This window comes from Lichenostomus cassidix, chromosome 24, assembly GCF_008360975.1.
Source record: "Lichenostomus cassidix isolate B80296 chromosome 24, HeHo_3.0, whole genome shotgun sequence".
In the NCBI taxonomy this organism is placed as follows: domain Eukaryota; kingdom Metazoa; phylum Chordata; class Aves; order Passeriformes; family Meliphagidae; genus Lichenostomus; species Lichenostomus cassidix.
Genome location: NC_139504.1, coordinates 493,256 through 509,057, shown reverse-complemented (window position 1 = coordinate 509,057; position 15,802 = coordinate 493,256). Strand labels below are relative to the sequence as shown.

Here is a 15,802-nt window from a genome sequence, read left to right as displayed (position 1 = left end):
GATCAGAATTCCCTGCAAGATTTTGGTGCTGAGGCCTGGCAGGTCTGGAAACAGCTCCTGTCTCATCAGGAGCTGGAGCTGGGCAGCTTTGGGTGCTCATCCCCTCCCTGCTTCCCCCCTGGAAATGGATACCTGCCTTGGCTCAGCACATTTCCACTTAATTCAGCTTTAATGAGACAGTGCCATGAACACCAAACAACTGCTTTGTTTACTTAAGATTAACGAGACTGGTACTAATTATGTACACTTTCACTTCCCCTGTTTTCTTTATAAAAGCATTAATTAGGACATGATGCTCTTACCAACGTCAAATGGCTGCTCAACCCAGGCATCTGCAGAATTTAAGCTCTATTTGCACTTTCTTCTTTCTTATTTTTATTAAAATAAAAAACTGACCACAATCTTTTTTATCCAGGGATTAGAAATGAGCCTGTTTCAAACCAGGCATGGCCTTGTTGTGATTGCAACAGCTCTAACTAAGTGAATGTGTCTCAATTTGCATTTTTGCAGTTAAAATTAATTCCTCCAGCACTGACCAGAGCCTGCAGGAGTTCAGGGCAGAGCCTGTTGCCTGATCCAGAGCTAAATTTCAATGCTCCTGAAGTTCAGTGAATTATTTCTGTAGAGTGTGGTGACCCAGATCAATCCATTATTGATGTTTGAAAAAGAAAATTAGTCATTCACAATGGCTTGTAATACTGACAGGGACCCTTTGTTGTGTCCTTAGTTGTGCATCATAAGAGCCCCTTCACCTGTTAAATCTAAATGAAATGGATGAGACAGGAATTTGAAAACTCCCCCATAAAGTCGGGCAGAGCTGCTGGGCTATTCATTCTTTGTCCTAAATGAAGAACTGGTGAGAATGACCCCGAGGCTTTAAAAATGCCTATTCTAGGGGACAAAAAAAAGGTGATACATTACCTTCTACCCTATTTCTTCAGCTCTAATTGTTCCCTTGCAAACTGCAGCTTAATTCTGTGTTTCCCCACTGAAAGCAGCTGCTCCCCAGCAAAGACCAAGTCTAAAACCATCCCCAAAATGACTCTGCCAAGGCTACTGCAGTGAAGTTGGGTCACAGGAAGATGCTGCTTGTTAGGAAAAGACAAAAACAAATTCCAGGTATGAGGTAAGGTGTGAGATGTGGGTTAAAATGTTGCTAAACTACAAATATCCAGAATTATGAGGAGGAAGGGATTGAAAGAGAGAGCTGAGACACTGCCTGTGACTGATGATCAGGGACAACATGAACACACACAGACATAAACACACTGTTCCCAAAAAAAGAGATGGACAGAGGGGAATGAGAGGAGTCAGCACAGCCACAATGAACAGACAATTCCCAAATGTTCACTTAGAAGGAAAAACCAGAGCAGCTATTCACACTTTTCCTTTTGAGCAGCACTGAATATTGAAAAGATTCACTTCTCTCTGAATATCTGAAATTCAAATGCAGCCTTTAGCCTGGATCTCTAAAAATCCTCATAAATATGAGCTGATTCCATCTATTCTGGCACTGAAATTCAGCTAAATTGATAATATTAACTATGAGATATTAGATATCAATTAAATATTATATTTTAGGCTAAAAAATTATCATTAGAGTATTGTATCCTACTAAGAATATTGGGAGCATTTAGAGAAAAGGAGAGTGCTCAAGAAATGTGGAATTTGATGAGCCCACAGAACCTTCCTAGATCTTCACAGCGCTTTTTACATAAATAGAAACAGTCAGGAAAGCATTTGCATCCCAGCTGGGAAAAAAAGCATTTTCTTACAGGACTGAACACAAAAAAAAAGAGGGCACCAGCTTAGTACAACACAGGAGGGAAATACCTCTCAACAGGTACCTTTTCAAAACCTCCTGACTCCAAACTTCATTGTCAAATATATTTGAGAGGTGACTTGGGGCAAAACTGATATTCTTTCATATTACTCCGACTGTTCAGAACTGAACACAAAGGACACTTTTTCTGTATGGCCCATTTTCCATCACTTATCCCAGGCCCTGGCTCCATCACTGCTGGTTCAAAGCATGTCCTGCCACAGTCCATCAAAATATTGTTTCCAAAAGCAGAGTTTGCTCTCAATCCCAACCCTGGCTCTGCCCTTCCCTGTGTTTCATCTCCATGGAACTGCAGTCACTGCTCTGCGTTGGAGACCACTGCAGTATTTTATGGCTCCATTAAAATGCTTTCCCCATCCTTGTGCACATCAAACCCTCTAATTATAAATAATAATAGAAACCCAGGGCAGGAAGTTCCCTGCTTTCCATCTGCTTTTCATTAGGTTCCTCAGCCCAGCCAGATCCAGGGACAATTAAGCAGCACGAGGAGTTCTGTGTTTGGAAATTCCTTCATGGCACAGAGCTTTACTCTGCACATACACAATGTCCTGGATGCTCTACACATCATATTTGATTAAAGAAATTAAAGTTGGCCTGTTGATAAGTGCAGTTTATCAAGGCCAAATCTAAAACTTCACATTAATTCAAGATTAAATACCCTGCTAATGTCAAGTGAGGACAAAAGCTCCAAGTGAGACTTTCAGGAAAGTCTCTGCTCCTTGGGAAAAGCCAATCTGATGTTTTAAATACAGGTACAGGGAGAAAAGTAATTAATGCGGGTATTTAAGTGTACGAGAAATACCCTGTGTGCATAAGGCATGGATTGTTAAACACAAAATGCAGGAATCTGGGTGAGGGAAGTGCATTATCCCAGCAATGCCATTCCCAGCGAGCTCTGCAAGGTGTCCTTGGGAAGATCTAATTTCCCATTTGGCAGCACCCAGGGTGCTCCAGCATCTCATTCCTGCCCTGTGCCACCTCCATGGGCTGTGCTGGCACACCCAGGAACTGAATTCCTTCCTCCCTTCCTCCTCTCACCCATCTCACACAGCACTTTTCCTCCAGGCAGAGAGTTCCTGGAGTCCTCCAGCACCACATCCAACATTCCCTAACTACAGGAACCTCCTCCCTGACTCCTGCCCACTCCCACCAGCTTTTGTAGCATCCAAGGAAGGACTTCCAGGCTCCTGCCAACATCACCAAGTGCTGTCACTTCCCCAGGTGAACAAACAATGCCCCAAAGTAGTGGCATCAGGAATTCTGTGTGCAGAGGAGGGTCAGGATGGCAGAATCAGCTGCACCATTCCTGACATCTGGAAGCTCATTAGAGCTCTCCTAAAGGAGCCTTTAATGCACCCACAGAACAACCATTAGGGAAGGTCAGGGGACTCCCTTGTGACTCAACAATACCTTCCAACTTACTACTTTTAATGGGACGTGGGTTTGTGGTGTCAACTTTATACTAAACATTAGCCAGGGCTGAACGGAGAAATCCACCCCCCAGTGTATTGTTAAAGCCACATGGAATTTATCCATCCATTCTGCTCCATTATCTCTCCCTAAAGCAGAGCACAACAAAGGTCCCCAGCAGCTCAGGGCACTGAATTGCCTGAGTAATGTTTAACAATAAACATTTGCTTGTGTTTAGGCTAAAAGTTGCCTTTCCTGCTTTACCTGATGGAGCAGTGACTGGGCACAAGCAGATGCTGGATCCAGGGAGTGCCCATCTCTGTGCCTCTGATTCTCCCAAATGCATATTCCCAGAAATGTCAAAGGCTGGGGATGCCCTGCCCTGACCTGCCAGCTCTCCAAAGCACACAGATCGCTGCAGAGCACTGACAGCTTGGGTTCTTCATGACTTTCCACCAAACTCCCAAGCTCTGATCTGATAAAATGCTGTTTCTTCCCTTGGTAAAAGTCAAGTTTTTGAATCGCATCTATTTGTTTTAAAGTATCAAGTCAGCAATCTGCCAAGATAAGGAACATCATTAAAACAGAGAAGAGGGATGAAAACAACACCAGTTCAACACCAACTCCACTTCCCAGCTGCTTAACATTTTTAGAAAGATCAGCACATTCACACTTCTTCTCTTGATACTAAAGATACACTCAAATATCTTTATCTATATGAATATGGAGATTTTTTTTAAAAAATTCAGCTTCCCAACAGTAAATTTTGCAGAGATCTCAGTTATGCCGGCACACCTAACACTAATCACTTCCAGAGCACACTGAAAGGATGGGAACGTTGACAACAGACTCAGATCCAAAATCCCATTCTTTATTTATTTTTCTTTCCCTCAGTAGAGCTTTGGATTAATTTGTCTGTTTTTCCTACAATACAGAACTGTCCCGAAGGCAGGAGGAAGCAGATGGGTCCATGTACCCAGAGCACAAGCAATCAGCATTCCAATTCTGTTACATCCAACTTCCTCCATCCATCCTCAACAGAAAGAACCTTCCAGTACCAAGGTGATCTATTCCATCTGATCAGCACAAACATTCCTGCTCATGTATGTTCTGTATAATAAATCCTGACATGCAACAATTCCCTGGCCACCCAGAACTGGGATGTTTCATTGAATCTCTCATTGCAGACTGCTCAAAGTATCTTAAAATTCTTACAAGCTTAAAATCCTTCAAGTCAGGCAGGAGGTGGACATTGCTACAAGTCTGTACAGCAGGTGAAAGACATTCAACAGTGGGAACTCTCCAGAGAGTGGCAACGTGTGGGTGATTGACACACAGAGAGGGAATGAAGATGTGCAGGGGATGATCAACACTCATGACACATGTGAGAGAGGTATTAAACATGGAACACACAAAGAGAACTCCAGTCCAGTTCACTGCATCAAAAAGCAGCTGTTTTACATACCTGGTTTTGGCACCGAATTGGTCACGGACTGAGGGACTTTGTCATTGATGAGTTCAACACATTCACTGGGAAAGAATCCAACCTGGAGTGAAACAGAAAGAGGAAATGGAGTGTTATGATGTGAACTGTTCAACCAACAGCTCCCCCCAACTCCCCTTGCCTGATGCTCCCTGACATTATCCAGCATCAAATGACCAGCAGTCAGAACACTGACAACTGCAGGTTCTGCTCTGCTGACAGAACCCTGAGAGACAACAACCCAAGAGCCCAAGGCACGGCAAGGTCCTGGAGTAATTAACTTTAAATGTTAATTTGTAGTGTCTCTGCACTGACCTTTAACTCAGCATTTCTCCCTACAGCCCCTCAAAGGCAGAAATGCTGGAAAGTCTCTCTAAACCAGTGTAAGGGTTAAAGGCTATGGGAAGGATCCTAATGTTTTCTTGGAGTAGGATGTGCCTGCAGACATTCCCATGCCACTCAAGAGAATCTGGGGGAGAAGTGTATCAGGGGAGAAGTGAAATTGCTTCCCTTTCCTTGTTTGAGGATTCAGGCTAAGCTGTGACCAGAGAGGAGTTTGACACTTCCCAGCATCCCCACCTTCTCTCTTATTTCCCAGCACCTTTCTTCTTACTGTCATCCCAGGTGAAAGTCAAACCAGAGCAGAGCTTTGGAAACTTTAATCCTTGGTCCATCTTTCCCCACTTTTCTCTGTGTTTCTCACCCACCACAGCTCCTGTATTGTGAGATGTAACTCAGGCACCACCACCCTTCCCAGACTCCTGATCTAAGACAGAGAAGGATTCCCTGTCCCATGTCATGCCTGGGACTGGGGACAGCTGGAAGCACCAAGTCACTGCAGGCAGCCCCAGTCTGCTCAAACACCACAGGAACAGAAGGCTAAGAGCCAGAGGCCCTGAGCTCCTCTAAGCAGGACTGAGCCAGGACTGTGCCAGTCATGTTGGCACATGCATGAAATCCTCTAGAGGTACAGGGCAGACAGCACCAAGCCTGGCACAGAGTCCCTCCTCTATTAATTCATCTTACACAATTCCCTTTTGTCTCCAAGAAAAAAGATTTATCTCCTTCCTATTCCATGACGATTTTCACCCACTAACCTCGCAGCAGTTTAGTGGCAGTTTCATGTGTGGGGTGTCCTGGCGAACACTCCAGACTGAAGTTATTCTGAATTCCCCAAAAGAAGCAACAGTTATTAGAGCAGAAACCCTCCTCTTCCCACACTGCCAGCATCCAGCAGAGCAATGCTCTGCCCAAGCACAAGGACAAGCCTAATGTTACAGGCTTGAAATATGATTGTTGTTAAGACTCTGAGAGCTCAGGGCAGAACCTGCAGGAACAGCACTCTGGGCCAGCAGAACTCAGGCTCTGAGCTGGGGTTCCCTGTAACTGGGACTGGCCTGGGCATCACAAGTGGCTCCCAGAACCCACCCAAAACCCAACACAAGGCATGGCTGCAGCAGCTACTCCCTCAGCTGGGTGTGCCAGGTCTGCAAGGACATGGTATCCTGGAGTTATGGAACACAGTGGTGATTTTTGTGCAGTTCATAGGCAGAAATGTGCCAACTGGTAAGAGAAAACATGCATGAACAGCAACATTACATACAGGGACCCTTCCTCTGGCAGCTCATGGCTCAGGGATCTGCTCTGCTGGGAGATACCAACGGCAGGCTGAGTGACACAGAACTGCTGGTGTTTAAACAAAGTACATTTCATGGTTTTAAATCATGGAATCATGGAATGATTTGGGTTGGAAGGAACCTTAGGCATCATCCAGTGCCACCCCCTGCCACAGACAGGGACACCTTCCACTATCCCAGGTTGCTCCAAGCCTTGTCCAGCCTGGCCTTGGACACTTCCAGGGATCCAGGGGCAGCCACAGCTTCTCTGGGTACCCTGAGCTAGGGCCTCCCCACCCTCACAGGGAACAATTTCTTCCTTATATACAACCTAAACTTCCCTTTTTACATTTTGAACCATTCCCCCTTGTCCAGTCACTCCAGTTCCTGATGCAAAGTCCCTCTCCTTCCTTGCAGACCCTCCAGAGACTGGAAGGTGCTCTGAGGTCTCCACACAACCTCCTCTTCTTTTTCCTGGGCTGAACAGCCCCAGCTGTAACCCTTTACTGTAGCTGAGTCTCTGAGGGACATTTCCCCATACAGGAGGCAATTTTTATATTAGCCAAAATGCATAGATCCAGGGAATGTCTCAGCCCACCACACAGACATCATCTGGGAAACTCCACAGCTGGAGTGATGAAGTTTCATTCTCAGTAATTGCTCACCCTGTCTGTGCCCGAGATGTGTAACGAATCCTGAAGTCCTGGGACCCCAACCTTCCATTAATCATCTAAATTTGGATCTAAATCCAACCCTAGATCCCACACTGAAATCAAAACTCATCTGCCTTTGACCATTAACACAGCGTTTTTCCTGTTTATGGATGCACTGTACAACACACTAACCAGGAATTCAGAAAATAAAGACCCTGGATGGTTATGTCACTGCTTCCAGATATCTCAGAACTTTCCCAAATCAAATAGTCTACTTCCTGTCCATGTATCACTTTTGCCATGTTCACACCAATAATTACAATGAATTTTTAGGGGCAAAGAACTGTGCTGGCTCCCTAATGTCAAGTCACTGCTAAAAATTAACTACATTTTGTACATAAAGTTATTTATTCTAACTTTTCTTGCAAGGTCCCCAGGAGATCCTTGCCAAGATTGTAACCCACAACTTGTACCTCATTCCCACCCACTTAAAAGGTGCTGCTTCTCCTCCCATGGGAAGTTTTGCATGATTTTGTATAAATAAATGAGTTTAGTTCAAGAGTTAATCTCAACAGATGTAGCAAGGCACTATTAGAGCTTGAGCCAGGATTAAAGGATTTGGCAATGTAGGGAAATTAATAGCCAGGGCAGTATATATTTAGATAAATACAAGGTCATCTAAAGGTTAAAAATATCACTCCACACCTTCAGCAGAGGAGGAAGGTACAGGCTGCTGGTGAATGAGAATGTTCTGCAGCACCTACTACAGCTTTATCTTTTCACTTCTATGCCAGTGGCTGCTAAAACTGGAGGACACATGAAGTTTTAAGGGGAAGAGTCAGAGTAACAATGATAATTTTCAGTGTATGAGAAGGGAACTCAAATGAGGAAGTAGCAGCAATGTAAATGGCAAATGAAACATTGTGTGAGACATTTGGATTGGTTTTTTGGGTTTGACAATCTAAAATGTGGGTTCAATTTGAGTAAAAAAGTTTTCTCTCTTCCTTTTAAATCTGACGACAGTCTAGCAAAACCTAACAGGGAAACTGCAGCTTTTTATGGTCTGTTTGGCCTTCCTGAGCAGAATTTTCACTGTTTGCCAAGTGATGACACAGAGAGGAGACACTCTCACCTCATTCCCAAACCAGTCCCTGCTGAAATGCTCTCCCACTTTAGGGCACCAATAACAGGAGGAACAGTTACTCCTCTCATCCTGAGCTCTTGATAAAGACAGGTGAGCACCTGGGCCACAAAACTATTTTGATTTATTTTATCCACAAAAAAAAGTCTGTGTGGGATGATACTTATTGATTATCCATTCCTGACTGGTGTGCCAGCTGCACTTTGGGGAACCAGAGAGCTGGAGAGGGACTTTGGACAATGGCTTCCCACTGCCAGAGGGCAAGGATAGATGGGATTTAGATTGGCTATCGGGAAGAAATCCTTCCCTGTGAGGGTGGGGAGGCCCTGGCACAGGGTGTCCAGAGAAGCTGTGGCTGCCCCTGGATCCCTGGAAGTGTCCAAGGCCAGGCTGGACAGGGCTTGGAGCAACCTGGGACAGTGGAAGGTGTCCCTGTCCATTAGAGGGATGGAATGGGATGATGCCTAAGGTTCCTCCCAACCCAACCCAACCCAACCCATCCTGAGATTCTGTGGAACTGGGACCTGCAGCTCAGTTCAAGCTGCTGCAATCACAGCCTGATTAAAATCAGCCCAGAACCCCCCGAGCTGCACACTCTGGTTTTGTCATCTCTCCAGCAGTGCAGGTTGTGGGGCTCTGCACCTCAGGAAACTATTCCCAAAAACCAGAATAATTCAGGACATCCAGAGGCAGTTGTGCATCAAACAAGGGCCTGTCCCCAATGACTCAGCTCCCTGACAGAGCTACTGATTGAAAAGACAAAGCATGAAGCAAAAGCAGAGTAGAACAAAGAGGGCTGAAGGCTGTTAATGTGGAGGTGGCTGTAATTTAGGTAACAATCCTACAGAGAAAGCACTGACTCATACTGAGGGCATTGGAAGAGAAAAAAGCTTGAGGAAAAATGTCTTAAAAATCATTTTACCTTAAAGCAGAGCAAATGCTAAGAAGCCTGGTGGGTTGTTTTGTTCACACAGGATTAGGTGTGTTGCAATGCAGTCGTGAGCTCAGGTATGCAGAGAGCGCAGGCACTGTGCCAGGGAAGTGCGATGGATACAAACCCAGTGAGTCATTCCTGAAGGACAGCTCTGGCTGGCAGGAACACTCTGACTTCCATGCTGAATCCAAGCTGCAGGTGTTTGCAGCCTGTCAGAGCTGCTTTTTGGCTGACATCTGCAGAGCTGCCTCCAGTTCTCACCACAGCCCTCCCATTATCCCAAGGGATGCAGGACAGGCAGGACTGAAGGCACTTCTGCTCAGACATACACAACTCACAGCTGCTTCAAATGTACAGAAACAGGTGAGTTCCTTTAAATCAAGAAGTAATTTTTTCCCTGTTCAGTGAAACTAAGATTTTTTTTCCTGTTCTTGCTCTCCTCCTATCAAGACATGATTTATAATGGAAGCTGTGGTTGGTTGATAAAACCCTGCTCCTTCTCTAACACAAAGCAAAAACCTGAGAAATAACAGGACAAACTCTCCAAAATTTGGTGGCAGGATCTCCTCCTTTTATCTGCTCTCAGAATCCCAACAATCTGGCAAGAGGGACTCTGTTGATTTACTTTACTGATCCAAATGACTGGATCAACAGATTGCTATCACTGCAATGTTCCTAAAGAGAAACAGAACTGTTTGCCTCTAACAAATGCTTTAGAGGCTGCACAGCTTCATCCATCCCTACACCTATTACTATAACAACATTCTTCACCTACACACTCCTTTTGAGCATCCATCAAGGACACTTCTGCCTGTAACTCATCTCTCAGGCTGGTGTAGCCACACCAAAGATAAATTCCCTGTCTCTGAATTCTCACAGCTCCTATCATCAAAAGACTTCATTCGATCAGGAAATGTACATTTTCTGTACATTCACAGCTCATGAGCCTTAAACTTGATACACAGGTTAAAACTTTGAGCTGCATCTCCACAGCTCAGTGACCTGATCACATTGTGACCACTCCTGCTTGTAATTAAGGTAACAAGATTATTCCACTCCTAATTTTCTATTAAGCCAGAATATGGTGCTGTATTTCTGCAGCTGCTCAGTTCTGTTGTGTCAAGAGCCTGACTGTGGAGGGCCACAGAAAACCCCCTTTTCAGGCAGTCTGCTCATCACCATGTTTTTATGCTGGGAAAGCACAACAGGATCACTCTCACCTGAGAGGCACAAGGCAGTGACAAACTGCAGAAGGGATGCCTTGCTTCTGGTGCCTTTCATCACCAGTGCTGCTCTTCAGACCTGGCCCCAATGCCAGCCAGCCTGATGGCAAGCAGGGAGCCCACACTGAATAATGGGATCTACATCCCACACAGGGATTCCAAACCCCGTGCAAAGTGTCTACACTCAGGCACAGATCACACAGATTGTTTTGCTTTATAGATTCACCTGGAAGTTAAACATGGTGTAGGCTGATCATTCCAAGCAGTATTACAGCATTTAATTGATACTGGGGGTTGGAACTGATGTCTAAGGTCCTTCCACCCCAGGCCACTCTGCGATTCTATGAAAATATAGCAAATACAGCTTTAAGGCTTCTAAGATTAGAACACAAGTCCAGCAAAGCCACAACACAGTTCAGAATCAGCTGAAGTTTGTTCAAGCAGTATCAGTGTGTTGACTGTAGAAACAAATGAAATTTCATATCAGGTATCTATGTCCATGCTGCTCTTATTTTACTAATGAGATGTTATCTGAACTCCCACACCTGATAGAAAGCCAGCAAAAGCTCTGTCTCACATGCCCTGGCTGAGCAGACAGCACTGGGATAGTGTAACTACACTGCATCCCACTGGGACTGGGAGATCCAACTGCTGGGCACTGACAACAGCCGGGCCACAGGCTGGGTCTGGCATGGAAAGATCTGTCAGGGAAAATCTGAGGAGCCTTGAGAAGACTTTACATGCCAAATTACACAAGTGTCTGGTCAATTCTGACCCTCTGCAGAGAGCAAATTCCTCATCCCACCCACTCTCAGACAGCAGCTGCACATGGAAATCCCTGTGGCTGAAAGCAGCTGAAATGTGAGACAGGGCACAAGTCAGTCCCCCCAACCTCCAGTGGCTCTGGGGTCTGCTTTGTTAATAGAGACTTTTGTAGCTTTTATATTCCCTAATGGGAAAATCCAAGTTAAGAAGCTAAACTCCTTGGAAAGACAGTGCCATTTCAACACACAAGGTTTGGTTCCTAATCCCCAGCTATGCTTAGGACCTTTTGAAAATTCAGTTTCCATCTCTGTGCTGTAACATTTACAGGGACCAGCAATATTAGCACCACACAAAAAACACAGACATGGATGGGTGGCTTTTCCAAGTCAGCAGCACTGTTTCATCAGCTGGAATTCTCTGAATCCTCTATGTTCTGCCTGATCTGGTTTTAGCTACTGGAAGGAAGGGGATGATGTGAGTAACAGTGTCAGCTGCCTTGGAGGGGGTGCAGCACAAGCTTCCACTGACATCAGGCCAAGTGTCCATCACAGGCCATGGCCAGCCCTCCTTCCCGTGATGAGGGAAGGAGGAAACTTCCAGTGCAGACCCTGTGTCTGCTCCAGCCCCAGCCCAGAGAGAAGGGGAGTCCCCTGACACCAAGGCAGGGACACCCAGCTCATCCCCTGAGCCACCCTGAGCAGTCACAGCAGCTCCAGGAACACAGCATTGAGCTTCCTGTCTTTATTCCAGTCCCACTGCCATGGCTGTGCTGGTGCCTACCTGGAAGCCGTGTTTTCCCCTCCACCAGGAGGTCAGCTCCTTTGGTGGCATGTCAATCACAGAGACGATGTCCCCCACCTGCAAAACATTGACAGCATCAGTCACAGCCAGGAGGAGAGCACAGTTCCAATAAACACAGTCTCAGCACTGCAGAAAACTGCAGAACTCTGGAGCAGCTGCACATCTGCCTTTGCAAAGCCAAGCCAAGAGGTGAAGAGTTCCTAGATTATCTAGCACACAGGATACAGCTGCTCCTAAGGAAGAGGGCCCAAAGGCTCCCTGGCAAGGGGTACAGAAGGGTTCTGGTTCAACCGCAGTGGCAGTGTCAAACACTTGGGAAAATCCTCTCAAGGAGCTGAACTGATTTTTACTACCTGCCCTATCCATGTGTTGGTAGGCACTGACATGTGTTTCCTTGCTCCCTCTCAGAGCAAAGAGTGAAGAGCTGCCTCTGTAGCTCACAAACTGCCCCAGATGAGCTGCCCTGGACTAGAAAGTGAACAGAGGAGAGGTGGTGCTATAGCAACAGGATGGAAAATGGTCAAGGACACCAAACATGTTTTCTGAAGCTTTGCTCATTCCCATAAAAATGTTATGTTCCCATAAAAATGAACTGCAATAGTTCAAAGGGAAATCAGTATAATCAGTACTGAATTTGGCTTGGTTTGCATCAAGCTCTGTGTGGCCTCTATTACAGAAAATGAGAAGGGGCAGAACCTAAATAAATACTGCAGGTAGGTAGGGCAAAAATCGGAGACAGTAATGCTCAACATTCACCAGATATTTTACACTGATGGATCTCAGAGCGTTTTACAGAAAAGACAACACATCTCCAGTTTGCAGACAGGGATAACTGAGACATGGGGAAGTAATTTCCTCCAGGGAACAGTGAACCAAGAGCAAAGCAAATGTCCGTGAAGAAAGCCGCTGCCACCACAGGAGCAGACATCAAGGATGTTCCTCAGGGCAGGGGAGCAAACCCCAATCAGATGCTTGTACAACTGCTTATTAGAAATTAAGAATAGTAAACATGAAGAGATCATTTGGGTTAGGGAACAGGACTCAGCATTTTAAAACCCTTGAGCCTGTTCCCTATCAGTTCTGCTCAGGTCTCTCACTGCACACCCTTGGAAGCCGTATGTGCCTCAGTTTCCCCTCTGCACAGAGGAAGACTTACAAGCAGGGAGTGTCATTTTAGTGCTCTCACGAGCTGACAGCCAGCCTGGATCCTTTACTGCTTGGATCTGCCATGTCCACACATCGCTCTGACCACACAGTTTTTTGGGGTACACTAATAATTGCCTTGATTTGAACATGAACAAAGCCCTGGCAGCACCAGACACTCACAATTGTTTTTCCCTCCTGTGGTGCACACCAAGGATGTGATCACAAAACTCCTTTAGGGCACTGTTTTCCTTCACGTGTGTTGTAGAAACACCGCCATTGCACAATACAACCAGAGCAAAAACTGCTGCTTTTTTGGTAAAACAGGTAACTGCCAGTCAAAAGCTTCCAGGGTCTGACCTTCCAGATCTTGGATGGGACATGGAGCAACCAGGGCTACTGGAAGGTATCCCTGCCCATGGCAAGGGGTGGAATGGGATGGGCTTTAAGGTCCCTCCCCACCCAAACCATCCTGAGGTTCTGGCATTTGCTCCACAGCAGCTCCTGCACTGGATTTTCAGACCAGTTTTAGCTCGTCACCTGCCCTTTCAGTACCAATCCTTTTCCAGTCTGGTTCTTTACTTCTCATGGGAGCAAAAGCTCTTAAAAATGGTTTTAAATAGGGACTTGCTCAGAGGAACATGGGTGCTGTAACCTGGGCAAGGAGAAATTAAACTTGTGTCCTCATACACAAGGACAGTCATCCTGGACAGAAAACACATGGACTCTGCTCAGACACAGCCCAGAGGATCTGGCAGGAGCTGGTTAATCAGAAGATACTAATGTTGAGTAAAGCTATATTTTAAAGATGACTGAACATCTGCCTGTATCCAATTCATTGCAGATCAAGTATTTAACTCAATCTTCCAAGCTTCACCTCACTGTGGAAGTGACTGGACATATTCCTGATGGGCATACAGGCCCAGACAAACAGATTACACTCATCTGTAGCTGACAACAAGGAATGCAAATGCTTTATCTACCTCAAAGGACAGTTCATCTGCTGCTTGAGCAATGTATCTCTTAATGACATGGGCAGCAGCAATAGCAGGGACGTTAATGGAAGATTCCTCATGGACCAGCAGGTGATTCCCCTTGTTATCAATCTGAAACAAAGAGCACAGGAGATTGTGAGGCAGCTGAGGACAAGTGAGGAGGCATTTTAGTGGTGCAGAGGCTTCAAGCTGATTGGGAGAGACAGCCCAGCCCAGGGCCCCAGGAGAGAGGGCACAGCACAGACAGAACAACTCACTGAGGGGGTTCCAGAAGGTCGGGTGTCCCCATCCACTGAGGAGAAAAATGCTGGATTGCTGCAGCTTTGTGTACAATCAGTAACACACAGTGAGGGTTTGCACCTCTCTTTACGCCAAATCACGGTGGTTTTCCATGGCAATACAGATGTGCTACAAAAATCCTCTACAAGGTGGAATTAATAACTGAGGAGTGCTGAGGGAAAGGAGGAAATGCTGTCAAACAAAAAACTAGTGTTGCTTTCCATTGTCTCCCATCCTTTCATTTTATTTTTTTTTTAGGAAACATGCACCCTCCCTTGCAATCATCAGCCAACTTTCAAAATTCCCAGATTTTTGTGTAAAATTCTGTAGGACTCTCAGTGAGTCACAAAGGTTATTCTGTATTGCATGTGCAGTGGCTTTGCAGTAATCTCCAGGCCCACTGTGTTGCTGTAAATCCCACATTTCATTTCTCTCTACAACTAACTTCCTCCCTCCCTATGCAGATTTCCAAGATTTTTCTCATCCCAAGGGATTTCAGGGTGAGAAGGATATCAGTGGGAAAACTGCTGGAAAACATACTCAATTCTTATCAGAACGATTTAAAAAGGAGCTGCAACAGTCTATTAATAACTGTTTCTATTCCTGATGTGCAACCATGGAAAGCCACACGTCTGCACCCGGCCCGAGCAGGGACAGCTGGACACTCATCCCAGCCCTCCCTGCCCTCCTCCCCTGCAAGGGCTATTGTTGAAAGGCTACAAGACCATTAAAGCTGAAAGCAGAGCTGCAGCTGCAGTTCACAACACACAAACTGTGTCACTGCAAGCACAAGGCTGCCTCTGTCTGCAGGGGAGCCATCAGGAGCATGGAATATTTACTGGGTTTGGAACTACCACAGGGAAAAATGACGAAAAAACACCCAAGAGAGCAGGGAAACACCGTAAGTGAGACACCTGAGTTTTAGAAATGTTCCACACTTGCAGTACTCCCTTGGCAAAATGGAGAGCAGGAATAAGTGAGCTTTGGAATAAGTGAGCCTCCCCTGTTACTGGGAGATTCAGCCCTGAACTGGGCATTCCCAGGCAGCCCACTGGGACTGCCACCTCCTCTGTGAGTACCAGCAGGACAATATGTTTCTGAGAGATAAAATCCAGGTAACAAGGAAAAAAAACTCCTATACTCTTAATAGTGGATCTGATTCTGTGTCCTACACCTTCTACGTGCTGGTGACAGGGGAAGAAAGCTTCCAGGACAGAATTTCAGTTACATCAACAGGTCTGAAAAGAGCAGGTTTGTGCCTGCTGCATTTCCATGGCCAGAAAACAAGGAACACCCCAGGTTTGTGCTGTACCTCCATCCATGTGAGGGCAGGGCCGCAGTTGATCTTGTTGCCTGCGATGTTGGAGAGCCGAGCCAGGTAAGCCATCAGCATCTGGGTGACCAGCTGGGACACAAACACACACACAGGGCTTCTGTTAATGCACCTCACAATGCATCTTCCTTTGGAGACCCTTCTGCAGCCTTGGGGAGACCAGAAATTACCCACTGCCACAGG

At 45.8% G+C, this 15,802-nt stretch overlaps 1 protein-coding gene across 4 annotated transcripts in view; it reads right to left on the bottom strand.

Moving 5' to 3' along the window:
- Positions 1 to 15,802, bottom strand: part of ARHGAP32 (Rho GTPase activating protein 32) — a 235,147-nt gene that overhangs the window by 58,638 nt on the left and 160,707 nt on the right. For all 4 annotated transcript variants that reach the window (XM_085081967.1, XM_085081970.1, XM_085081965.1 and 1 more), the window contains 4 exons: positions 15,599 to 15,691; positions 13,996 to 14,118; positions 11,849 to 11,926; positions 4,719 to 4,800 (listed from right to left, as the gene is read on the bottom strand). In XM_085081967.1, the coding sequence (XP_084938093.1) occupies positions 4,719 to 4,800; positions 11,849 to 11,926; positions 13,996 to 14,118; positions 15,599 to 15,691 (376 nt within the window). The remainder of the gene's footprint in view (positions 1 to 4,718; positions 4,801 to 11,848; positions 11,927 to 13,995; positions 14,119 to 15,598; positions 15,692 to 15,802) is intronic.